Source organism: Chelonoidis abingdonii, chromosome 11 (assembly GCF_003597395.2).
Source record: "Chelonoidis abingdonii isolate Lonesome George chromosome 11, CheloAbing_2.0, whole genome shotgun sequence".
Taxonomy (NCBI): Eukaryota; Metazoa; Chordata; order Testudines; family Testudinidae; genus Chelonoidis; species Chelonoidis abingdonii.
Window position 1 is genome coordinate 9,874,642 of NC_133779.1, and position 24,035 is coordinate 9,898,676.

Here is a 24,035-nt window from a genome sequence, read left to right on the forward strand (position 1 = left end):
ACAGAAAGTGGGGCTACTCACTTCAGCTGATTTTGAGCATGGCTGCTGGGATTCTAATATTTGTTCTTGTCCATAGATTCTGCGGGAGAACATGAGTAAGTTGATGTTGGTTTGTGAACAATTTCACTCACAGACAAGCAGGTTCTGTGCTGAAACTAGGAATCATTGATGTATTCATCTCATGTCTCAAAAAAAAAAAAAAAGTCCTTGATTTGGATCCTTTCTCTCTCACCATAAATTTGCAGCAAGAAACCTCACACAACCTAGGCATGAGGATTCATGTATCTATTATTTTTCTTACTGTGCAGTTGCACACAAATAGCATGTGACACGACACAGTAGCAGAGCGTGGAGGCTCAGGCTAGCCACCCAGGTACGATGGGTACCAACCTCCTTGGTCAATATGTCTATATGTAGATATACCCTGAGTTTCACAAAGAAGGACAGCACTGCATGAAACTGTACATTACTATTTAATTTGTAGCTACAGCACATACTTGAATATTAAGGATTCGTAATTTTTTTTTTCAAGAATTTTAATTTTATGTTTTTCAGAAGAGCGTCAGAAAGGAATGGTAGGTTTGCTTGATTTTTGGTAATTCTGTGAAATCAGACTGAGCACAATTATTTGTATTTTGTAGAATCCACTAGAGGTCCTTGAACAAACTGAGGTTTCAAAAGCATAGTCAGTAAGGTAGCTGTGGTAATATATGGTGGGAGAAGGACATTTGTAAACAGGATGTCAGTGGAGCGTAGGCTGGGTCTTCAGTTTTATGAAAACAAAGCGCCCTTGATTTTATTTTAGGTTGTGGAGTGCCAATTGATTTCGGCAGACTGTGTACTGAACTGAGTGAGTGTTAAGTGTCGGTGTTATTAAGAAAAGACATGAATGCAAAGACTGTAGTTGCTGACTGGGGATGAGTTTTTTTGTAGATTTCTCAAAGCTACTAGCCTTCAGAAGCATTGTTTTTAAGTGAAAGAAATTTTCTCTATTATTGCCTTTCCTCAACCCAAGGAGTGTCATAGCCAGGCCGATTCTTTTCAACCCTAAGAGAACTGTAATGACTTTCTCCCACAGGAAGTTGATTGACTACCCTAAATATTTGTAACTTTTCTTTTCTTCATCTAAAATAAAGACTTATTAGATTTTACTTTGTACAATATAGACATTTGAATAATATCATATCCGCTTCTGTTAAATTTTACTTTGATTGTGTGCAGGAAAGAGCTAGCATAAGTGTGTCTTATTTTTTCATCATGAATTTGTATGTAATGTTATATTGGGATAATCATTTTGAGAACATGAAATTATATCCCTTTTACCTGTGTGTGTACACTGGGAATAGTAGCGCTTTGATTAAAAAAACAAGTTTCTTTCGATTCTCAGCCACATTGCCGCATCTTCAGGTGCTTGACTTATACACATCCCAGAAAAAAAAAAAAAACCCAGTGGACCCTGGGAATCTTTGTTATCATGTACAGCTGTATTTCACCCTCCCTATGGCCCAATGTAATGGGATGGCAGGAAAACAGGGAGCATAAACTCTGCCTGTGCAGTAGCTAGGGATCTGTTGTTACACACAGTTTAGAGCATTCCGTCAAGTGCTTATTCTGCACAGTGTAACTATCTACTGGCAGGGCCACGCTCAGCAACTGGAAGGTAGCGACATGCAAATAGAACCTTCATACTTCTCCTCCAGTCCACACTGAGCTTCTCTGATGTCTAGTCACAGCTCTGGACCTCTCTTATAGCCTCCATCCCAGTGATTAGGACGAAGGTGGAAGTGAGTTCCCACATCCTGGTGAGTGCGTACAGATAATGTTAAAAGAGAGGTTGTCCTCTTCCCAGCCCTTTTGTGTGCCATGGCACACACTGCTGCTTTTTTGTAAGATATGGCTTAGGTGACCTGACTTCAGAACAGTTCATGGCTGAGAATCCCAAGTGGATGAGAGGCACCTCTCTCCAGCCAACTGAGGTGATGAATTCCTGAGGGCAGGGCTTGCACTCCCATTGTCAAATGTAGAATGTACTGTGTCCAGTGTGCTGGGCTTTTGGTGGAGACCATTTTTAAGCACCTATCTACCTTGTCAGCTAGCATCATTGGTTGGAGATGAGTGCATGCAAGAAAAATGACCACATTTAATCAGCTGTGCCTTTATTAAAAGTCTTCTCAGCATAGAATACCCGCAAGTACTATATGTGGGCATAATTTCAATGGTAGAAAAAACAAAGTGTCCATATCACATTTTGAAATTCTTTTCATACTCAGCATATCCATATGAATTGTAGGAGAGTAGAGGTGTTGGGCTCTTGTTTGGTGATCAAGAGATATGAGCCTCCAGGAAGTGATGAGCTCGTCACTGTAGGCCCGTTTATAATTAGTTTCCATATACCCAACAAGCTCATTAATGGCAGTCCATCTTTGGGAGGCACCTGGTATAAGGGGGACTCTTAATCGCATAAGGCCACTTGGATAATTTTATTTAATTTATAACATCACATCACTTATCATCATAGTAACATGAATTACCTAAGGTAGTCTCTAATATGTCCTGGCTAACCAGAGTCAATTTTAATAGTTTCTGACTCTTATAGACATTATACCAGTCCTCAGTTACTTTCAAAACATTGGCATAGAATAGTAGACACAAGCTCAACAGATTTTACTATTAGTTAGGCATGAGTAAGTTTAGCTTTATTAATATGGAGAAATTTATCCTAAGTCCTAAGGCCTAATTGTCTAAGTAGTACTTTACACACTAAGGTGTAGGTTCTTGCATTTCAGTTTAAACTTTATTATTTATTTTTCACCGCATAGCCTGCCAGATATTAGCTCTTATATCAAGCTCTTAAAAGATTAATTATTAATTACAATCTACACCATGCTGGCAACTAACTCAGGCCTCCCAAATTGCATGGGTGGCTAGAATGCTAACAGTTAGAATGTGGATATGTGGAGGATTTCAAACACAAATCCCTTTTGGCTTTGATCCTAGTCCTGTCTTTGAGGTGTACTGCCACTGCAATTCCGCAAGTAAACAATAGTAGTGGGGTCTGAATTTGCTGTTCACAGACGTCTGCAGTGGTCTAAACAATATAATACAGGATGACGGGGAAGTGTAAGGGATTTTGCTCAATGTAAGAAAAAAACCTGAAATCATACCGCAAAAACGAGCAGGTTACATGATGAGATGAGCTTGGTTGAGGTAAGACAGAACAAAGCAGATGTTAGGCAGACCAAGCCCTGACAGGTTCTAATCAGAGGAGTCAAAGAGCCATATGTAGGTAAGACAGGTGTAGTATACCTGTGTGTGCATCTAAGCAATTTTTGTGCATGTGAATTTCAACACGTTCTTCCTTCTGAACAATTAAATAGGCCATTTTTTGCTTTCTCAGTCTGGAACATACACTGGCCAAAAAAGCAAGAAAATGTTTTAGTATGGGCCTCTTTTAATTCAATGTCTGTTATTTCTCACTGATTTCAGAATGGAGAAGGGCTCGCAATACAAACAGGTAACAAGGAAACACGTTTTTCAGGATGAAGAATAATGGTGTTAATACAGCAACCAAACTGAAACATACATAAAATGCTGTATCCTGAGAGCAAATCTGAGAGCCATGCTCAGTTTTACACAGGTTTACTTGGGGGAAAATATCACAATTTTATATAAGGACCTGAATGCTGACTTCAGACAATTTCTCACATGTAGTTCATGGATTATGTGGATCACTTCTTATTTACACTGATGTGAGGTGAGATATCAGCCCGAAATGATAGTTTTTATTGAGGAAACACTAAGCGTAATCGTCTTCACTACCCACCGTATCACGCAGGGTAGGCCATCGTTTCTCGGGGATGATATATTGCGTCATCCCCGAACGAGCTCCTGTCCGACTCCGGAACTCCACCAACGCGAACAGTGGTAGCGAAGTCGACAGGAGGAGCTGCAGACATCGATCCACGTGCCGTGAGAATGGTAGGTAACCGATCTAAAGATTATTCAACTTCAGCTAAGTTATTTCAGTAGGCTGAGTTGCAATCTTAGATCGATCCCCTCCCTAAGTGTAGACCACCGTAAGGGCCTCAGGATTTGGAAAGGGTAAAAGCACAGATGAAGGTGGTGGCAGTGATCTTGATTGGATGGTCGTAGTAATAAGAGTAAAGACGACGGGAGTTATGATTTGGTAGCTGTGGCAAACAATAAAATGGGTGAATTGTGATTGGCATTTGTACTGATGAAAAAATGGCGAAAGTTAGCTCTGGAAAGAGGTAGTGGTTGTTTGAGATTGATCGATGATGTGGAATGGAAAAAAGGAAAGATGGTACTGAGATTGAATGCATTAAAGGGATGATGACGAAGCTGTAATTATGGTGATATGAAGTGGTGACACAGTAATTTTGCCATTTTATTTCAGTTTTTCTTCTGATAATCTCAAAGCTCTTTTGCAATGTCAAGTCCAGCTGGTCTCCTCGCTCAGTGAAGATTATATTACAGTGACTGTATTAATGCAGTTCACAGAGACTTGCGCTATGATATTTGAACAGGCTCACTCAATGAGTCCAGTGTCAAGAAGGGAATAGAACTGCAGGAGTTCTCGATTCTCAATCCCCACTCTGAGATTCTAGACAAAATATTTATTTAGTTAGCTAAGACAGTCCATATATAACATTGATGCGTACAATAATAAAGACACAATAGGGAAGTCCAGTGATTCAATATATAGACCGTGCAATAATTTTCTTCTCTACCATCTGCTTGGCTGTTTAGTAAATCAACATTTTAAAAGGCCCAAGTTTCAATCAGGGTATGTAACAAGGGCTAACTTTAAGCATACATGAGAGGAGCACCATCCTTCATCTGAGCATATCAATGGTGTATAGCTGTGTCAGTCCCCAGATATCAGATGGACAAGAAGGGTAAGGTATCCTTTATTGGACCACTTCTATTAGTAAAAAGAAGAGCTCTGTGTGGCTGAAAGCTTGTCTTTCTCACCTAGAGAAGTTTGTCCAATAAAAGATATTGCCTTACACACTTGTCTCTCTCACATCTATTGGATCAGGCTCCCCAAAGGCAGGCTAGGCAATCCTGGTAGGACTCGGGCATGAGTTGGTGCAAAATTGCTTGGCAATGCCAGGACTCAGGTGGCTGAGTGCACATCCAGTTGCCAAAGTTATAGGAACCATGGGAACTATAATGGTGGAAATCTAGGTGCTTAGGAAATGTATGTGCCTGCAGGGTTAGGCAGCAGCTGGGCAAGGTTTTGTGATGCCAGTGTCACCTAAATGCTGGATATAGGTGGCTATATCCCCCTTGTGAATGCCACTCAAAATAATTCAAATCGCTTTCAGTTTCATGTAAATCTCAGGCAACCTCCATATATCTGAAATATTTTCAATATAACAAAAAACATTGTCATGGCAGGCTTCAATCAGGCAAATTCCACCGAGAAAGGACGTGCAGGATGGGGTATACCCTGCAAACTTCTCTTAACCAGCTCAGACTGACATTTAGACCAGTGCTTTGGAAAACCCAATCTCTCTTTGCAGATGAACATCACTCATCTTGATGCAGGAACAGCCCACCCCAACTTCTACATGCTGGGGATAAGAAAAGTTTGAAAACATGAAGCCCAACCTCAGAAAGTTCCACACATCCAGAGAAGGTTCGATTCGACTGCTGTTGTTGGGCTCTGAAGGATTTCTCCTCTGGAAAGCACTACTGGGAGGTGGATGTTGTGAGCAGCACTGACTGGGACTGGGGGGTGGCCAGAAAAATCCATAGAGAGAAAAAGGGAAACTTTTCTTTGTCCCACTAAACAAGGGATTCTGGCTCTGGGTCTGAATGGAAGAAATATTTGGCAAAAACAGATCCATGGACCCGGGTCATGATGCAGAAAAAGCCAAGAAAAATTGGAGTTTACCTAGTTACCAGGTATAGGCAGGTGACCTTTTTCAGTGTAACTGACATGTCTGTGTTGTTCATATTTAATGATTGTTCATTCTCAGGAGAGGTTTATCCCATTCTTAAAAATTCCCACAAAGAAACAACAATGGAGAATTCCTTCAATTAAAGAAGAGGACTAAATTTAAAATGGCTGTGAGGCTCCGTGTTGTTGACTAACTAAGCCAAAGCCCTTGATGTTGTCATGGCACTGTTGACAAAACTGAACTAAAGTGACAGACTTGCTTTGCAGCCAGAAGAAAGGTGATGTGAAAATCGCTGGCTATGGAATTATAGTACATACATTGCTAATGCTGCAGGGGTGACTCCCCATACAAGGAATGGGACTGCACTGGAATCTAAAACTGAGCTCTCACAAACAGAGCTATAACTAGAAATGAATTTATTTTCATGCTAACTACTAGTTGATCTGGAGAAGATATATTAGCAGCTAAAAGTAAGGAAATAATATCCATATATTATACTAATGATCCTGTGCTAATTGTATAACGAGTCTTTTTTGAGTCAGGTATAAATACAAATGGGGTAATCACATAATCTTGAGAAATATTGACCAGCTGTTCTGCTGTCTTCAGGATTGGTTGGGTAAGCATATTGACTTTTCCATTCTGTATTATGCTCTGTTAATCTTTTGCTTAATATTTTTTCATTAATGAAAAGTTGATTGATCGAGCCTAGTTATTGATATCCTTATATTAATTTATAACAAACCCATAACAATTTTATACAGATGCATCTTTGTGGAACAAAAAAAAGAAGAGGAGTTTACTTTTGTGATGCCATCTTATCTGTATAATTTCCATAAAATAAGTGTTCAGCCTCTTAGCAATTACTGAGATCTGTGCAACCTTTTATAGAACATGAAATTCTGACACAGAAATGTGAGAATTTTACTGAGGAAATACAGCACTGTTTCATAACATTGCTTGGCATTGGCCTTGGGAACAAAATGACATCAATATTTATTGCTAATTAATGTCAGCATATGTTCTGTACAATAATTTAGACCAGATTCATGTCTGACTAATAAATTATAATCTGGGTCAATTATTTCAACTGAATAAGTCTCTCTGCATATGCTCCCCGCCATCAGTGGGCTCACAGAACTCTTAGCCTACCCATCAGACACCAGTCAGGTGCCCTTTAAAAGCAATTTCATCCTTCACAGGTCAATGCAGTTCAGAGAAGTGGGTAGCCATCCTGTTCCCCTTCTGCTGCAGAGGATGTTCTCTTATGGATGCATCTACACTACCATACTTATTTCTACAGCCATGTAGTGTACACATACATACATAGTCCCCTAGGATGGCAATAAATAATAAAATTGAAAGTGAAGCATGGATTAAAGACACACCTGAAGGGTGCAGGTATATATCTGAGTAACATACCCTGCACAGCTCTCTTACAGCAGTGGTACTCAACCAGGGGTCCTAGGTTTCGGGGGATCTGCCAAAATAAACCAGCGAGCAGGGACAGCGACATAGGAGTTTCTGAGGTAGTAGGAAGCTTCTGTAATGAACCACCCTCTAGCAAGTAGGCTTGTCCCCTGCTCACTATTAGATGTTTGCAGAAAGATTCTTCACTAGTGAGCTGCTTTCTGTCCTTTGGAAATGAAGGCATATTTAGGGCCTGGACAGAAGACTGGCTAGCATTTTAATTATAATTAAATTTAAACAGTATAAGATAGGCCAGCTAAAGAATCCTGTGGCACCTTATAGACTAAGAGATGTTTGGAGCATGAGCTTCGTGGTGATCAATACCCACTTCGTCAGATGCATGTAGTGAAATTTCAGGGACAGGGATATATATGCAAGCTAAGCTAGAGATAATGAGTTAGTTCTCAGGGATGGATGAGGCCCTGTTCTAACAGTTGAGGTGTGAATCCTCCCACGTATTCACCCACAAAGCTCATGCTCCAAAACTGCCTGTTAGTTATAAGGATGCCAAGGAATTCTCTGCTGCTTTTACAGATCCAGACTAAACACGGCTACCCCTCTGATACTTGAGTATAAGCATAAGTAGAACTGTGTATGTGTAAGACAAATTGCAGATCAATCATGTTTGTAAGGAAAAGATAAAATAACTAAAGAGCTAGAAAATACTGGTTTGAACCTGGATACTGACAGGGAAGGAGAGGTTAACATGGAAATGAGAGACTAATACACATGTATAAGAAAAGCCAGAGTTACAAGTAATTTTTTGTAACAAAGGGCAGCTGATGCTGTACTGTCTGGTGCTGGGGGCGACTGTGATGCGATCGTCCTGATGAGCTTCCCACTTGTGAGTAGTTGATGACGCGTTTTGCTTTTAATAAATATATGTTTTAGACTTCATCTGCTAAGTTAGTGAACCTCAATTCAACACTGTTCATCTGGAATTTCTGGATAAACAGCTTCTGAAGTTGCTCTGGGCTGCTTCTTCACCTGTTTGCCTGTAAGCCCAGCCTAGTCTAACTCTCCCATGCCCTCTACAGCTTACGAAATGGAAGGGAAATCCCTCCAAAATTTGGGGATTATTCAAGAGGCATGAAAAGGACTGACTGAGAAGGGAGAGAGATCAAGGAGGGAAAAGGGGAACCAGCTGAATGAACAAGCATCCTAAAAAAGCCATAGACTGATTCTGTATATATAGTGAACTCTCGAGTCCTCTCAAAGAGAGCTAATTTTGATGCAAATTGAGATAGTTTGGTCTATTGTTCATGTGCACCCAATCTGCTGCACAATGCTTTGGCAATCCTTCAGCTGCTTTCCCACAGCGTGTGTGAGCTGGGGGGCATCACCTCCCTATCTGCCTGGCCTAGCAACAAGCAGGGACCCCTCTGACACCCCAGCTGGAAGGACAGGCTGTGGGGCTTCTCCCTCTGACTTTCTTGCTGCTTGTCTTCTCTGCTTTGAGTGACTCACTGTAGGGCAGAGCAGAGATACAGCTGGCACCATCCAGCATGGCTCCTTTCATGTCTCAGCAACAGTGAGACTGGGATGGGGGAGACCCCCACCCAGTTAGTGAGGACAAGGAATAAAGAGGGAGCTGGAGGTTTCTGATGGGAACATAAGTGAAGTCAGAGTCCTTTTGAAGGGGAAACTAGAGAGTCATGAGGGGAAAGGGTAAAACTTAGAAATCCCACCCACTCACTTCTTGGGAATGGTTGAAGAGATTCCTAATAAGAGAAACAATGGACTCCAAGGCAGGGTGGGAAATGAGATTTCAGGTGAGGAATTACAGACACTCTTACAACAGATGTCACTCTCAGTACTGCTGGGTCTAGAATGTGCTGACCATGTGTGTGTCAAATTGGAAGGAAAAAAAGGATGGACAACTCCAGCTGGTTTTTAGACACAATCACCCACACCTAAAGTTGCAGGTTTCCTAGAATCTTGTGACTCCTGAGGAGTGGTAGTCTCCCTGCTCACTTATTAGGGGAATGAAAGATATGCCTGAGCCCAAACCTTCTCTGCTTTCTCCAGATGTCATGATCTCTTAGGTGGGGTCAGCAGCCTGGATTCTATTCTTGCTCAGAGAAAGTAACTTTACAACAAAACACTTTAGTTCATTCCTCACTTGCAATTCAAGCAAATGTGTGATTTTTTTCCTGACTCCCCCTTCTTCTAAATGATGCTGGAAGGGCTTTGGAGCCCATATGAAAAGTTTCCCACTGACTAATAGCAGAATGTGGGCATGTTTCCATTGTGCACTTCAAAGTCCAGGCTGCATGCGCTTTTACACAAATAGACATGCAAATTATTCCCCCCCTTGCTAGCTAGCCTAACCAACATTATAATAACAATAATAGACATTTGGGTTGACCCAAGATGAAAAACTGAGCAAAATGTAGGTATCTAACTGGGAGCTGAGTTCTTCTGAAAATCTGGCTCTAGTGGTGGGCGTGAGATCTTCTGAAAATTCTGGCTGATGATGTCTGGAACCTCTAAGAACCATCTCAACATTTAGCCTTGGGAAGGACCTGATGAAAATGCCTTCCTTCTGTTCAGCTCGGATAGCGATTTTGTCCTTGATTTAAAATCATCATGTTTCACCTTGATCGCAGCTTTAGGTTTCAACACAATTTATTTTATTTTTATATCCAATGCAAAACAAATTCTCCTCTGGAGGCATTTGAACAGAGGGGCATATGTAGATTTGCCACTAAGCCACATTGCCTTTCACCTTCAGCAAGGCAGCAATCAACGGCATATAGGTGGAAGGCTATGAAATCTGGTTCTCCTCAGAACCCTTCAGCAGCTAGACTTCAGGAATGGAAGAGGCTACTGATCCTTCTCTCCAGATGGTTAATTCTGAAGACTAGTCTATAGAGCTGGGTGAACATTTTTTGGATGAATATTTTATTTACTGAAATAATTTGGTGGCCCCCAATTTTTTTTTTTTTCAGTTTTGTTTCAACAAGAAAACTGAAAAAAAATTCATCCTGGGGCAATCTGAACTGTTGTTATTATTATTATATGTTAGGCTAGCTAGCAAGCAAGGCAATAAATGATTTGCCCAGCTCTACTTGTATGAAAGATCCATAATGGGAACATACCTATGCTCTGTTCTGAGGCCGTTTGATTTTCACCTGGTCTCCAAAACGCATCTAAGCATGATGAAGTATCAACTGAGGAGACAACAAGTGAAGATATGTGTTGAAAAGCTTCTTTCCCTGACTGGAAATAAAATCTGGCTCATGATAGTGAAAGCACCAAAACCTAACGAATAGACTAGATCACCAGAGAGGTAACAGTGGGTGCTTTTTTACCACCTGTACTAGGCTTTTTCTGGCTCCTTTCTCTAATTTTAGAATCTGGTCCTTTCTCCATTGCCCTGAGGAGACAAGAACAGAGGGTGAAGGATCCCCTGTGCTCAGGGTCACAAACTGAGCCCATCCTAAGGCGTTGGCACAAACTCAAATGACATCTTAGCTTTCTCCACAACGATCACAAGAGTAACAAACAAACCCCAAGAACAACAATCCTCCTCTGCTTTCATTTAGGTCCGTTGCAACCCTCTCCACTTCTTCCTCCTACTAGAGGCTCTTCCAGAAAAGCACATGGAGCCAATACTAACTCTTTCCTAGAATCCAGGGAGGGGTTTTGGAACCACCTCACATGCGCTGACAGGAGTTAGATTCTTTGTAATGGGGCCCCTTAACTTTGCCTGCTCCCTAGCCTTGCTCTCTTGGGGCTCTTAGGCAGGAAATGTCTCTTCCTGTCTCTGAGCTTTAGTAGAACAGGAAGAGAGGTCAAATTGACCTTTCCAGAATTTTCTCCTCCTCTATTCTAGCCTAGCTAAGAGAGGGGAAAATAACCCTTCAGGAACTGACTGTCCCCCTTCAGCCATCTTTAGCTTCCCTACTTCTTCCTACATTGGCTCCAGCTCTGCACTGGACATATAAGTACTTCCGTGTCATATCCATCCCAGCCCTCTTTATTGTCATGGAGATTGTTTCAGGCTGTGGACAGAGTCAGCTTTCTGCCTATCGACTGGATCACACTGTCTTCATTTCTTGTATATTTCTCTAACTCCTCGTTACTGCATTTGTGATGATTTATAAAAACCAGCCTGAGAGTAAAACAAGATGGCAATAAAAATCAATATGCAGTGCTAAAAATATCAATGGAACAGTAAAGAAATTTGTAGCTCAGAGCTTGTGTTAGCATCGTTTGAAGACAAGCAAGATTATGAGAGTTCAAAAATACTAAGGGAAAATGTTATTTTAAAAGGGGAATGTGATGTTGTATGTTAAAAGGAGGGTTTAGAGAGTTCCAATTATTATGTTCTGATTCCTCACACCCCAACCCTGACTAGCCAGGAAAGGAGGGGAAATGTGATCATCAGTCAATAGATTTCTCTGACATGAGAAGGATACACGAGGCTGTTTGTAGTTAGCTCAACTTAAATAAAAGTGAGGGGAAAACTGCTGCCTGGGAGCTAAATAAGCAGTCCAAAGGGTTGGGATTCTTCTGTGCTCAAATTTGTTATGTACCTGGCAGTCTCCCAAATGATGGTCTATTCCTTCCCTCAAAATGCCGGCTAAGTCTCTTCTTTTGAACTTAAAGCTCCATCAAAGGAAAAAAATCACGAGGAAGAAAACACAGAAGCTATGGATGTATTTGAGAAAGGACTTGGAGTGATGAAAGACCAAAAGAGGCAAATCAGCAATGTTTCTGCCTGGTTTTGAACCAGGGACCTTTTGTGTGTTAGGCAAACATGATAACCACTACACTACAGAAACCAGCTGTGTCAATTCTGGGGCCCTTTTTTAAGGCTTTCTCAGTAGCTGCTAAACCAGCTGGTTTCCTTTTGAAGAACAGGGGAAAAAAAGGCCATCAAGAACTTATGTTTTTTGGATGAGTCAAGAAAAGGGATAGCATTGTCCCCCTCGGGTAGACCCTTTTCAATTCCAGGTCAGAAAGCAAAACTCTTCTGCCAGAATATCCAAAAAATATTGTGATTCACTTTATTTCATAAGTACAGTTGTGTGGCAATTAAATGATGACCCTAAAAGCAAAGGCGGCTAAATAAAACAGTGTGGGAAATACGGATGTATTTGAGAAAATAGCTTAGAATGAAGGAAGACAAAAATTGATTGGAAGAGAGAAAAGGCACTATTTCCCCCTGATTTGGAACTTCTCTCACAACCTTTGGAATAGAAAAGCTAAGCAAATAGTGTTCTACTGTTGCAAAGGAGATTAAAGTGAGGCCATTTTCTCCAGAGAGAAGAAAATGATCAAGTTAGGAGTGGGATTTGAAACCACTTCTCCATGCAGAGACCAAAACACCCAAGAGATAGGAAAAAGGAGTCATAAAAGTAGCACTTTAGACCAGCCCACCATCCTGCTGCTACAAAGAATGTGACTTATCAACCCTTGTTTTCATTAATATTTGATGAACTCTTTAGGGAGGTCGAGATGACACATCTCTTTCAACTCCTAGAGACTTTCTAAGCACAGCTGATTTTTAGATACACTCACCTGCACCTAAAGTTACATGTTTCCTGGAGCTCCATGAGTTCTGAGGTACTGGAATCTCCCTGCTCACGTTTTAAGTGAACAAAAGATGGTTTCTGGCATTCTGAGACAGTAATGGTGACCCTCAGAATCCTGTCTTGTGGGCCAGACAGTTAAGCAACCAGCACCCACAACCTCTACCATGAGAGCATCCTGTCTGGCAACAACTCACTTATCAGTAGCTGAGGTGTGAAATCCTCATTTCTTTGTTGTTCTATCATTGTAGTCCCCACTTTCCTATTGCTTGTCTGTATAATCTCTGTCTGGTTCCGTGATTGTTTCTGTCTGCTGTATAATTAATTTGTTGGGTGTAAACTAATTAAGTTGGTGGGATATAATTGGTTAGATAATCATGTTATAATATGTTAGGATTGGTTAGTTAAATTTCAGTAAAATGATTGGTTAAGGTATAGCTAAGCAGAACTTCAGTTTTACTAGATAGTCTGCAGTCAATCAGGAAGTAAGGGGGGAATAGGAATGGGGGAGGGGAATTGGAATTATGTTTTGCTAAGGGGGGGAATAGGAGCAGGGAATGGGAACAGGGACACAGGCAAGCCTCTGTGGTGTCAGAGCTGGGAAGAGGGATACTGAGGAAGGAAATCTGAATCATTGCGTTCTGGAAGTTTACCCCAATAAACATTGAATTGTTTGCACCTTTGAACTTCGTGTATTTCTGCTCTCCGGTCACGCGAGAAGGACCAGGGAATGGGAGGGTAATGGGATCAACTCTCTAACAATTATGTCTTTCAGGGTATGAAAAACCCCAGAACCTGTCAGTACCATAGCTAGCGGGGTTCAGGGGAAGCAGACGCTTCCCCTCAGCATGTTTTCAAAAAGCGGCGCCTGCTGGGCTGGCACTGGCAGCAGCATGGCTGGAGGAACCATATGGGGGGGCACGTTAAGCGTGGAAGCGGCACCTGCCAGGCCGGCACTGGCAGCAGCACGGCCGGAGAAGCCATGGTGGGGGGTCAGTAGGCGCGGCCGGAGGAGCAAGGGGGCCAGCTCCTTGGACATCATGCCCACGCTCAGTGCGGCTCCCAACATCTCTGCAGCCAAGTTCTGTGGTGGTAGCTCAGGGCTCAGCGACCAAGCGCTCCCTGGCCCCTGCCCCTTGCTAATGCGCTGGGTGGGGGCAAGTGAAAGGGCCCTTGCACTTTTAAGGCCGCCTGGCTGGCGAGCCCCACATGGAGTGCACCAAGCGCCGGCAGCAGGCTGGGGACAGGCGGTGGCGCAGGATGAAAGGTGAGCGGGCGGGGGGTCCGGTGCCTTGTACTGAGGGGTCTGGGTGAGGGGCTCCCCGGGGCTGGGCCCACAGGGCCAAGGCGCAGGCCATGCTGTCTGGATGGGGAGGGCCCCTGGCGTGGCGCAGGAGCCTGGGGCAGGAGGGATGGGACCCCATGAGTGGGTCGGGTGGCACAGCCCGGCGGGGGATACCTGCAGAGCGCGCTGGGCAGGAGAGACTCTTCCAGGATTGCGGGGAGATGGGGGGGTATCCGCAACCCCGGGAAGCCTGCAGGAGTCCTGAGCCAGCCCTAGGGTTAATCTGGGGGGAAACGGGAGGAGTCAGAGGGTGTGGCCAGAAGAGGAGCCAAGGGAGGGCGCCTTTTTAATGTTTGCTCCCCCTACATTTAAAACCTGTCTATGCCACTGGAACCAGTATAATTAAGCTGACCTAAGCCATGGTTAGATAATGCTAAGTGAAAGGAAAGATTGTTCTGTCACTGTAGCTATGGAAAAGCTCTCCACTCACTGTAGCAACAGTCTACTCCACAGTGCTAGAACACTGTTTTAAGTGCAGACAGCCTCAGAGTGAGACCAGATGTGGCTCTGTGGATACTCAGGTGCTAAGTCACCAACAATGACAACACACTAATGCTTCCATAGTTGGCAGGAGTTGAACCTGCGTGGGGAAACCCCAAGGGATTTCTAGGCCATTGCCTTAACCACTTTGCTACAACTACTAGATGTACAGCAGCTGCCTTACACAATAATTCCGTTCTCACTGAATTGTCACTTCAAATTGCTCAGACCAGCTTCTCCAGCACACTCACAGCTGTGCATTACTGTAAGTGTGTCCATGGCTGAACAGCAAGAGTTCCTGTCCATTTCCCTTCCAGCTGGAGCATGATTAGAGTGTGTTTGTGCATAACAACATTGCTATAGATTGTTATTCATTCCTCACACTGACAATTCAGACAGTCCAGTTCCTATTTGAATCTCCACCACATCATTTCAATAGCCGGGGTCAGGATTTCTCCGGGGCACTGACATTTTTCAGGGGGTTGGTGCGTGAACTCAGCCTTGCATTCCATCCCTGATGTTTCATGGACTAACAACAGCAGCGTAAAGAAAGAGCTGAGCCAATATCTCACTGTGAGAGGTGAAGGTGGCCACAGCCCCTCTGTCTGACTATTGCCATTGCAGGAGAGAAGGTTTCAATGGAATTGAGTGCCTGGCTCAGACAAGAGACACAGGGAGGTTTTGCTGTTCATGGATCTGTGCAAAGGAAATTGTGTCTCTGTGGATATGGCTACACTGCCCACAGGATCAGCGGGTAGTGATCGATCTATTGGGGATCGATTTATTGCATCTAGTGTAGACTCAATAAAATCGATTCTCAATAGCTTTGCTGTCGACTCTGGAACTCCACTGTGCACAAGAGATGGAAGCAGAGTCGACGGGGGAGTGGCAGCAGTCGACTTGCCACCATCCTCACGGCCAGGTAAATTGATGTGAGATACCCTGGCTTCAGCTATGCTATTCATGAAGCTGAAGTTGTGTATCTTAGGTCACTCCCCATCCCTCAAATATAGACCTAGTCTGTGTGAAATTGAGGAGGGAAATGAAACATTCACATGGTGGCCCAATGCCCTAAGGAATGTGAGTGAAGGACTCGGGCTGAGAAATTTTTTAACAGGAATTTGTATCAATATATTGACCTGATTAAAAGCTATGGCTAAAAGGCAGCCACTGTTGTTAGTACTTGTGTTTGTGTTAATTCCTGCTAGCTACACAGGGGTTTGATGTAGCTGCTTTCAATCCTCCAGCTCTGCTGGGATAAGTAACATTTCAGGCTGTCATGGAACTGAAGACGGGAGATCATATTTTGACAGGTTACATCTCCTCTTAAAGGTGTTTGTCTGTCTGGCAGCCCTGGTTCCCAGGTCTCTCCTGAGGGAAGAAAGTTTCTGTGCAAAATACCAAAACTTCATTGTTCAGAATTAATGTTCACAGAAGCCTGTTGTGTTTCATTTCTTATGTTCTGCTGCCATCGTGTGGCCATTTCCTTCCCCTCCAAAGCACAGAGCTTGGTTTCTCCAGGGAGAGAAGAACATCTTTCTTCTTTCCTTCCTCAACAGCCTCCTTCCTGGGAGAGCCCTTTGCTAGGATCCGGGTGGGGAACAGCCATTTCTGAGGATTAATTTCACACCATATTTGCTGTTGATATATAGATTTTACAGCCAGACTAGATCACTAGGTACCTCTGCTCTGACCTGATTCAGAACAGAATCCAGAGAATTTTACCCAGTGACTCCTACATCCACCCCAAGATCTTCTGGCTGAACAAGGAGGGTTCATTCAGAAAGTCATCGTGTTTGGATGTAAAGGTGTGAAATGATGGGGAAATTGGCCCCTCGTTCAAGTTTTAATTTTGTATCTTCTACATCTAGACCGGGGTGGCCAATCTGAGCCTGAGAAGGAGTGAAAATTTCCCAATGTAACTGCCAAACGTGCACCTTTGTATGCAACTACTGAGTCAATTGTGACCCTTCCTACCTTTATCATTATCCCTTTGAAATAATGATGATGATGGACACTTGGCTCTATATCCCAGTGTACCCTGGACGTCTACAGGCTGCATTAGCCAATTCATCCACTCAGCACTTGCAGATGGGAACATCTCTATTATGTCTGAATCTTGTAGAGCTATGAAAGGCTGCTAGATGCCGATATTTTCCCCTCTTTTTAACTAGCACTAATACCAGACCAGGCCAGGGCTGGGAAGAGAGAGACTGCATCAGGTTTCCTCTATTGTGTCCATCTTGCTTTTTCCTGACTAGTTTCTCTTCTGTACCAACATACATAGCACTTTCTTTGTGAGCCTGGCTAGCTCAGGTGGTAGTGCATCAGCCTCTTAATCTGAGGGCCCAGCATTCAAGTCCCTGGTCAGGTGATAAACTACTCATTGAGATCTTAAAAATCTGTCTTTCTGGAGTCCTTGTTGGTGTTACTTTTTCTCTTCAGGATTTTGCCTTTCCTAAGATGGGCCTTTGTGGTGGAGGGATTGAAGGGACAATTTCCTGACATCCCATCTGTCCTTGCAGCCTGGAGGAATAAAGGCCTCTGAGCATATATCTTGTTCCTCCCCTGCACACACACAAACACACAGAATATCTTTAAGGAATAAGAATCACCTGCTGCCTTCCTCTGTCCTGCTGGATCCCCAAATGAGGATGCTCTTCAGCCTGAACCCATGTCCCCTCTATTCCCAGTGCCCCTTAGTCTCAACCCACAGCCCCTCCTATGCACACTGCTCCTCACTCCCAACCAGAGCCTGCTCCTCTTCACCCTTCTCCTCTGTCCCAACTCACAACCCTCTCCTATTCCCAGTGTCTCTCAATCCCAACCCATAGCCCCCTCCTATTCCCAGTGCCCCTCAATCCCAATCCACAAGTCCCTCCTTTTTACAGTGCTCCTCAGTCCCAACCCAGGGCTCTCTCCTTCCCTCCAGCAGCAAGTGCTCAGATCCCCTCAGGAAGATTTTCTTGCTAGGTTTCATGTATGAGTGTTCATGTGGATTTTACAGTATGTTGGAAATGTCTATATTAAATAAGTAAGCAGGGTTTGAATGAGCTCTCCCCTGACATCTAGTGATGAGCTATGGAAGAGGACTTCTGGAGCTGATCTTGTTTGCATGGGCACAGCCACCGTGTCTAAGAGCTCAGCATGATGGGACTGCTTGCCAAAATGATCACTTTTGACTGGTGTTGGATTTCCCACACTCACTGCATTCATAGAGTCTCTCCCTTGTGTGGATTTTCTGATGTTTAGAAAGGTCTGATCTGTGAGTGAAACTTTTCCCACACTCACTGCATTTATGGGGCCTCTCCCCTCTGTGGATTATCTGATGCCTAGTAAGGTGTGATCTCTGAGTGAAGCTTTTCCCACACTCACTGAATTCATAGATCCGCTTCCCTGTGTGGATTCTCTGATGACTAATAAGGGCTGAATAGTCACAGAAGTTTTTCCCACACTCAGTGCATGTATTTTTTCTCTTTCCCCTGAGGATTTCCTGCTGTGTTGTGGTTTCCTTAAGGTCCTTCTGAGTTCCTGGACAGGAAATACATTTACCCACTTTCTCCCTTGGCTGGCTTCCCTGTTCTCTTTCTGGTCCGTGCTGAATCTCACAGGATTTCCCCAGCTCATGACTCCTGGACACATTCCTTTTCGATCTTTGCGATAATTCTTTCTGTTTATCCACTTGCTCAATATTTTCCTGCTGATAATTCTGCTCCTCTTTCTCACATACCATTGCATCACCTGCTGTGATAGGGACAGAAGCTTCAAACAGGGATGGAGACGGGAAGAGCAAAATAAAATAAGTGCTGAAGAGGTGTCAAATAAAGATCAGAAACAGAACTCCCCCAAACTTTCCCCCAAATAGGAGAGAGAAGGGGATCAATTCAGCCTTCATATGCCATCCAAATTCACAGGGGGAAGGGAAGAAACTATTTCCTGGTGTCTGCTAGGATCTATAGCAAGGGTCGGCAATCTATGGCACGCGAGCCAATTTTTAATGGCACGCGGCTGCCTGCTGGGACTCCACGTGTCATTAAAAATCCTGCCGACGCGGCAAGCCACGGGGTCCGTGGTCTTGGGCCAGAATGCCGGCCTGAGCGCAGCAAGCTGTTGCCACCGCTCCCGCCTTCCCCTAGAGCCCTGCTGCTGCATGCGCAGTGCTCTGGGGCCTGGGGCTAGGTGTTCCCGTGGGGCAGTGTTTGGCTCCATGGGGAGGGAAAGATGCTCCCCGCTCATCCAGAGTCCTGCTGCCACACGCGCAGTGCTCTGAGGGGTGGGGCGGAGCAGGGATGTGCATGCGGGGGTGGCGAGGCGGCAGCGGCAGGGCTCCCAATGAGCAAGGAGCCTCATGGTAAGGGGGCCGGCTCCGGGGCCGGGGGCAGTCAAGGGGTAGGGAGGATAGGGGGTGGTATACTGGGGGGCGGTTAGGGTGCGTGGATGGTTTCTGGAGGGGCATGTCAGGGAGCGGGGGAAGGGGGTTGGTTGGGAGCATGGAGTCCCGGGGTCTGTTTGCGGGCTGGATAGGGTCAGGGCAGTCAGGGAGCAAAGGAGAGGTCCTGGGGGAGCAGTCATTTGTAGGGTCTCTAGATGGGTGGTCAGGAGAACAAGGAGTGCGCGTGGGGGTTGGATGAGTTGGGAGTTCTGGGGGGACTGTTCAGGAAGGCAGGGGTGTGGAAGGTTGGGTATGCAGGAGTGGGGGGGTGTTGTATGGGTCCATGTCTGGGATCTGTCAGGGGGGCTCGGAGCAGTTAGATACGCATGGGAGTTCAGGGGGTCTGATCTGGATGTGGGGGTGTGGTAAGGTGGGGCTCAAGGGACAGGCTAGGGGGTAGGGTCCTAGGGCCAGTCATGAGTTTTAGGGGGTGGCGGAAATCACGTTTTATCACATCCCAGTTCTGAATTCCCAATACCACCTCGTTTACAATTACAGTGAGAGGTTATTTAAAACTCTGCTCAACAAAGTGTGTCTTTCTGACCCAAAGTGGTCAGCCAATTACTGGGTCATCTCTTGGACCACACGCTGCCATCTTGTGCGTGTTGAAAGTAACCTTGTAATCATGCCTCCAGTTATATGCCAGCAAGATTTTGTACAAAGCTGGCATTTGATGGTGTCTAGAGACAAGCGTTTCTGGTTGGCTGTTTGATATGCTGTCTGTATGCCGTGCCATGCGTTTTCTAGTTGAAGTTTAGTTCGAATATTGTCTCTATACGTCTGTATTGCCAAACTTAATGCTATGCTTCTGTGTGTGACCACCCACACAAGCTGGATATCAGCTCTGCCCTAGCCTGCTTGGTGAAGCCAAAAACTTGCCATTTAGCTGTATGGGAATTTATTCATTTAACAAGGAGTTGGTTGCCAGCCCTTGTGAAGGAACCTCATAGCTGAATAGCAGAGACACGAGCGAAGCTGTGTGGTAATGGGAATTACAAACTCGTGTGTCGTCGTTGATGTCTTTCCTATGCGCGGATGTTAAGCTTACTGTGATTTATGTAACGCGTGGTGACAAGTGATATGCCTGATTTGCTTGTTGTGTCTCTGTGGCCTGTTTGCACCATTGTTCCTGCTGACCTCTATTGATCAGACTCACGCGCCCTTCATGATCCAGCTCGTTTGTCCTCTCACCCATAATGTAGTGACTTAACGCAAGGGTCGGAAGCTCGCCCTAGAGCTCAGGACCAACGGACATTCTCTCTTCTCCTGAAAAGCGGGGCCTTGCGGCCACGGCAACCAACCGTCCCACCAGAACGCGTGAGACTTTGGCTGAACCAGGCCAGTGGAGGCTCCGCAAGCTCCGAACACGGTGAACCGTGGAGTGGGGCAGTTGTGTGAGGAGGTAAACAACTTCAGCCGCCCTATGGATCTGTTGTACTCATGAGTCTGTGCGCGCGGCTTGCATGCTAGGACGTTGTGTGCCTGCAACCCGACCCCGACTTCATATGTCTCTTCCTATCTTTTGCTCTGTCTATCTTTCCTCCTCTCTTTTCAGAGTAATCAGCCTGGTAGTGAGTGCGTGCGGTAGAAGACAATTTTTGTGTCCTACCCTGTCTAGCTCGAATAATAAGGAGAAGAAAACAGCTTGCTTCTTCATGGCGTCTAATTGACAAACCTATCTTACATAATTTTGTCTCGGTTGTTTATTTGGTAGTAGTGTGTCTCCCTAACTGTGCGGCCCTGCACTGCTGGGGCTGGTGCAATATTAACAACTTAAAACCAATCACTTAGCAGTTGCATAGAATTTCTTAACAACATTTAAGGCTCTTAAATTCTGATCTTTTTCCTTGTCAGCAGTGAGCTAGTGAAAAGGGAGTGATTTCTGGAAGCTATTTTTCTTGAAGCAGGAAAAAATACCAGGTTTAGGGATGCGCCTGAGGCAGCACAATTGACCTATCTCATTATAGTGTGCTTTTATAAAGAACATGAGGTCGTTCCCCCTCCAGAGAACCCACCCCTATATGCCAGATAGATGTCAAGGATTGCAAGGATTCTGTGACTTGACCTTAATACTAGTAGCACTGCCAGATTCATGGCCACAGCCCCACAGCTATCTTAAGGCATGTGCTACATCTGAATGTCGACTTGCCACCGCTACTTGGGATTAAAAACATCGACTACACCCTCTATTCTCTTTGCATGTAACAAATGCGAAGTGCAGCTACGAATTTGTGTGTTAGAGGAGGGAAGTGCTGGTTAATATCTCTCCAGGGTGAATCTCTATTTTTGGAAAGAAAGGAAAGTCTTTGACTTGGGAAGGTGTGGATTGGGTTAATTTATTTAGTATTGAAAAGTGCAGGTAGTCACTTAACACATACATTACAGTAGCATCATAAAAGCCACTGCCAGGTATGGGCTGTATAAGATGTAATGAAAACAGTGTGGGCTTGTAACGTATGTGCTGCTTGATCAACCAAAGTGTAGTAAAAGTATTGTATATGGACACGCACTCTAAAAGTCCTCTAACATGCATCTTGTGTCCCCTTGGCCTTCTTTGCATCACAGGATGTGTCTCATAGAGGAATTATTTAAAACAAATCTAAAATCTGAACAATCCAAACACATTGGATGATAGTTTGTGCATTTGTCAATTCTTTCTACGTGTTAACTAATGGAGCAAAAGGCCCAGAGTCAGATGATAGTCGAAATCATCCGTAACCTAACGTTTTATCTCTTTACAGCTCCTTAAAAAGAAATCTGGATTGAAGTTAAATAATACCCTGACAGTAAAGCATGACATTTCCTTTAAAGGAAAAAATTTACAGATTTTCTTTAGGTAGTTTTCTTTTAAATTTTTAGTTGTTGGACAAAAAGAACTGATATTGCAGCAAGTATTTCCCCTTTTATTTGCAGAAATCTGTGGTAGAAAATGTGCACTAGTATGAACTAAATGAGATTTTAAATCCTTCTGCTTAAAACTGATGCAAACACCTAAATAGTTATATTAAAACGGATGTAACCCTTCCTTAAACCGATTTCACAGCGCATTTAGTAAACTATGGATAATGAAGCTAAAGCAATTTAAGCAAGAGTAATCCAGTATAAATTTGGTGGTACATTAGGTGCGGTTGCACTGGGAGTTTATACCATATGTGACATATAGGTGGTTGTCTAAAGTCTGTTTGGCTTTTGGATTCTGCTCGTCTGCAAGGCGTGTCCACAGCATTACTGTATGTGAGGGACTGGTTCGCTGTACCTTGAGTGTTATCCCACTTCAGAGGTTGAAGAAAGCTTGCTAGAGCAGTGTTTTCAAATGGCTGAGTCCATTGTGGAGGAGCTCCGAAGGTGTGAGTTTCTGTCCTGCCATGACAGCCCTGTCACTCTGTGTGAGATAGAGGTGGGAGGTGATAAATGACCTGGTAGCCCATCTGCTCCCTCGTGCATAGGGTCTTTAGCTCACAAAACCGATGGATCTCTCATGTGTGCGGAGTGGGTGGAGCTCCAGGCCTGGCTACGAAGCCCACAGCGAGAAGAACTGAGATGGTCTCTTGCACAAGTAGGGGGACACTGGCCAGTCTGGTTGCCTAAGGTGCTCGAGCCCCTGCCTGTCGGTCCTCGTCTGCACCTAGCGGTGGCCTCCATTAATCCTGCAGCCGTGAGCAGGCAGTTGTGGATGTTCTGCCGTGAAGACATTTCGCCTCATGGAGTATGGGGGCTCAGGCTCTGGCGGCCCTGAAAGGAGTGAGGAGAGGACCTTTCAGGACGTCTTGAGACGCCCATCTGTCTGCCTTGCCATCCCTGCGTGGTGAGCGCTGAAAGAGGATCCCATTAGCCAACACCCCGGAAGGACCATATCGCCCAGTGTTGATCCGCAGGTCGGCTACCTCCCATCCCTATCCAGGGGCTTAATGTGTGTATCGTCATTAACTCGATGTATGAGTTCTCTGTAGGAGGCGGAACGGGATTAGCACAATTACTTGCCATTAGTGCTTTTATGCGTGAATAAGTAATATCGTATCTTTCGTCAGAGCTAGACTCTCGGAGGCTGATGACTTAGCGCCTGCGTCGTGAGCCACCGCTTGAGCTAAGTTCAGAGAACTAAATTAATGTACAGATTGAGTTGTGGATGTGGGTTGGGAATGTGCGATATGTTATGTTTCGCGGTAAAGCTATTTGATCAGGGTACTGTTGTAGGATACATAAGCTCGTCCCGAGAGGCGGGCCGGACGAGCAAAGTTGGCCACACTCTGAGCCCCAAAGAACTTGTTTGAGACACCCCTGTGGTACTGAGAGAGCTAACGATCAGTGTGTGTTGGGATCAGTTTCATTTTCCTCAAGAATGTTTGGCTAAACTCTATGCCTGTGCATGAGCATAAAGTCCATTTTACATCTTTCCAAGGGATTGTTGGAAACTTGTCTCATACGTGTCTAATCCCGATGATATTGTGCATCGATTGAACATGACGTATGATGTCTACATAAAGAATATGGTCAAACAGAATTCCTTATAGCAGCAATCATGTCTCGGCTAGCCCCTAATCCCGCAGTTAGTTTCTGTAACAAATGCGTTTCATACGTGTTGTTGGCTGTAGTTCTATACCCAAGTTGGTAGCGCGCTGTAAAATGAGGGAGCCGCTAGATGCCCCTAATAGCTTTTAGAACACTCTAAGTGTGAAAAACGGAGTTGTCAGTAAGACAGATAATAAAACTGAATTTAATGACACAGAAGGGTAGTAGGCGGGTATATCTTCTTATTCTCCTTTGACTCATGAAATAGGTGCTATAACAAGGTTCGAGAGTACGTGCTGTACTCTCTCACCTATACTCTCTCTTTGGGG

The 24,035-nt window shown here is 44.4% G+C and overlaps 3 protein-coding genes and 1 non-coding gene across 4 annotated transcripts in view; 1 reads left to right on the top strand and 3 right to left on the bottom strand.

Annotated features, from left to right (window-relative positions):
* LOC116818948 (uncharacterized) overlaps nt 1-24,035 on the top strand; it is a 791,372-nt gene that overhangs the window by 724,626 nt on the left and 42,711 nt on the right.
* LOC116818951 (uncharacterized) overlaps nt 1-24,035 on the bottom strand; it is a 923,585-nt gene that overhangs the window by 659,204 nt on the left and 240,346 nt on the right.
* Nucleotides 12,118-12,190, bottom strand: TRNAV-AAC (transfer RNA valine (anticodon AAC)). The gene has a single exon. It is a non-coding gene; the product is annotated as a tRNA-Val (tRNA).
* LOC116818947 (uncharacterized) overlaps nt 17,938-24,035 on the bottom strand; it is a 211,885-nt gene continuing 205,787 nt past the window's right edge. Inside the window, exon 3 of the mRNA XM_075070510.1 lies at nt 17,938-18,509. Coding sequence (XP_074926611.1) covers nt 17,938-18,509 — 572 coding nt within the window. The remainder of the gene's footprint in view (nt 18,510-24,035) is intronic.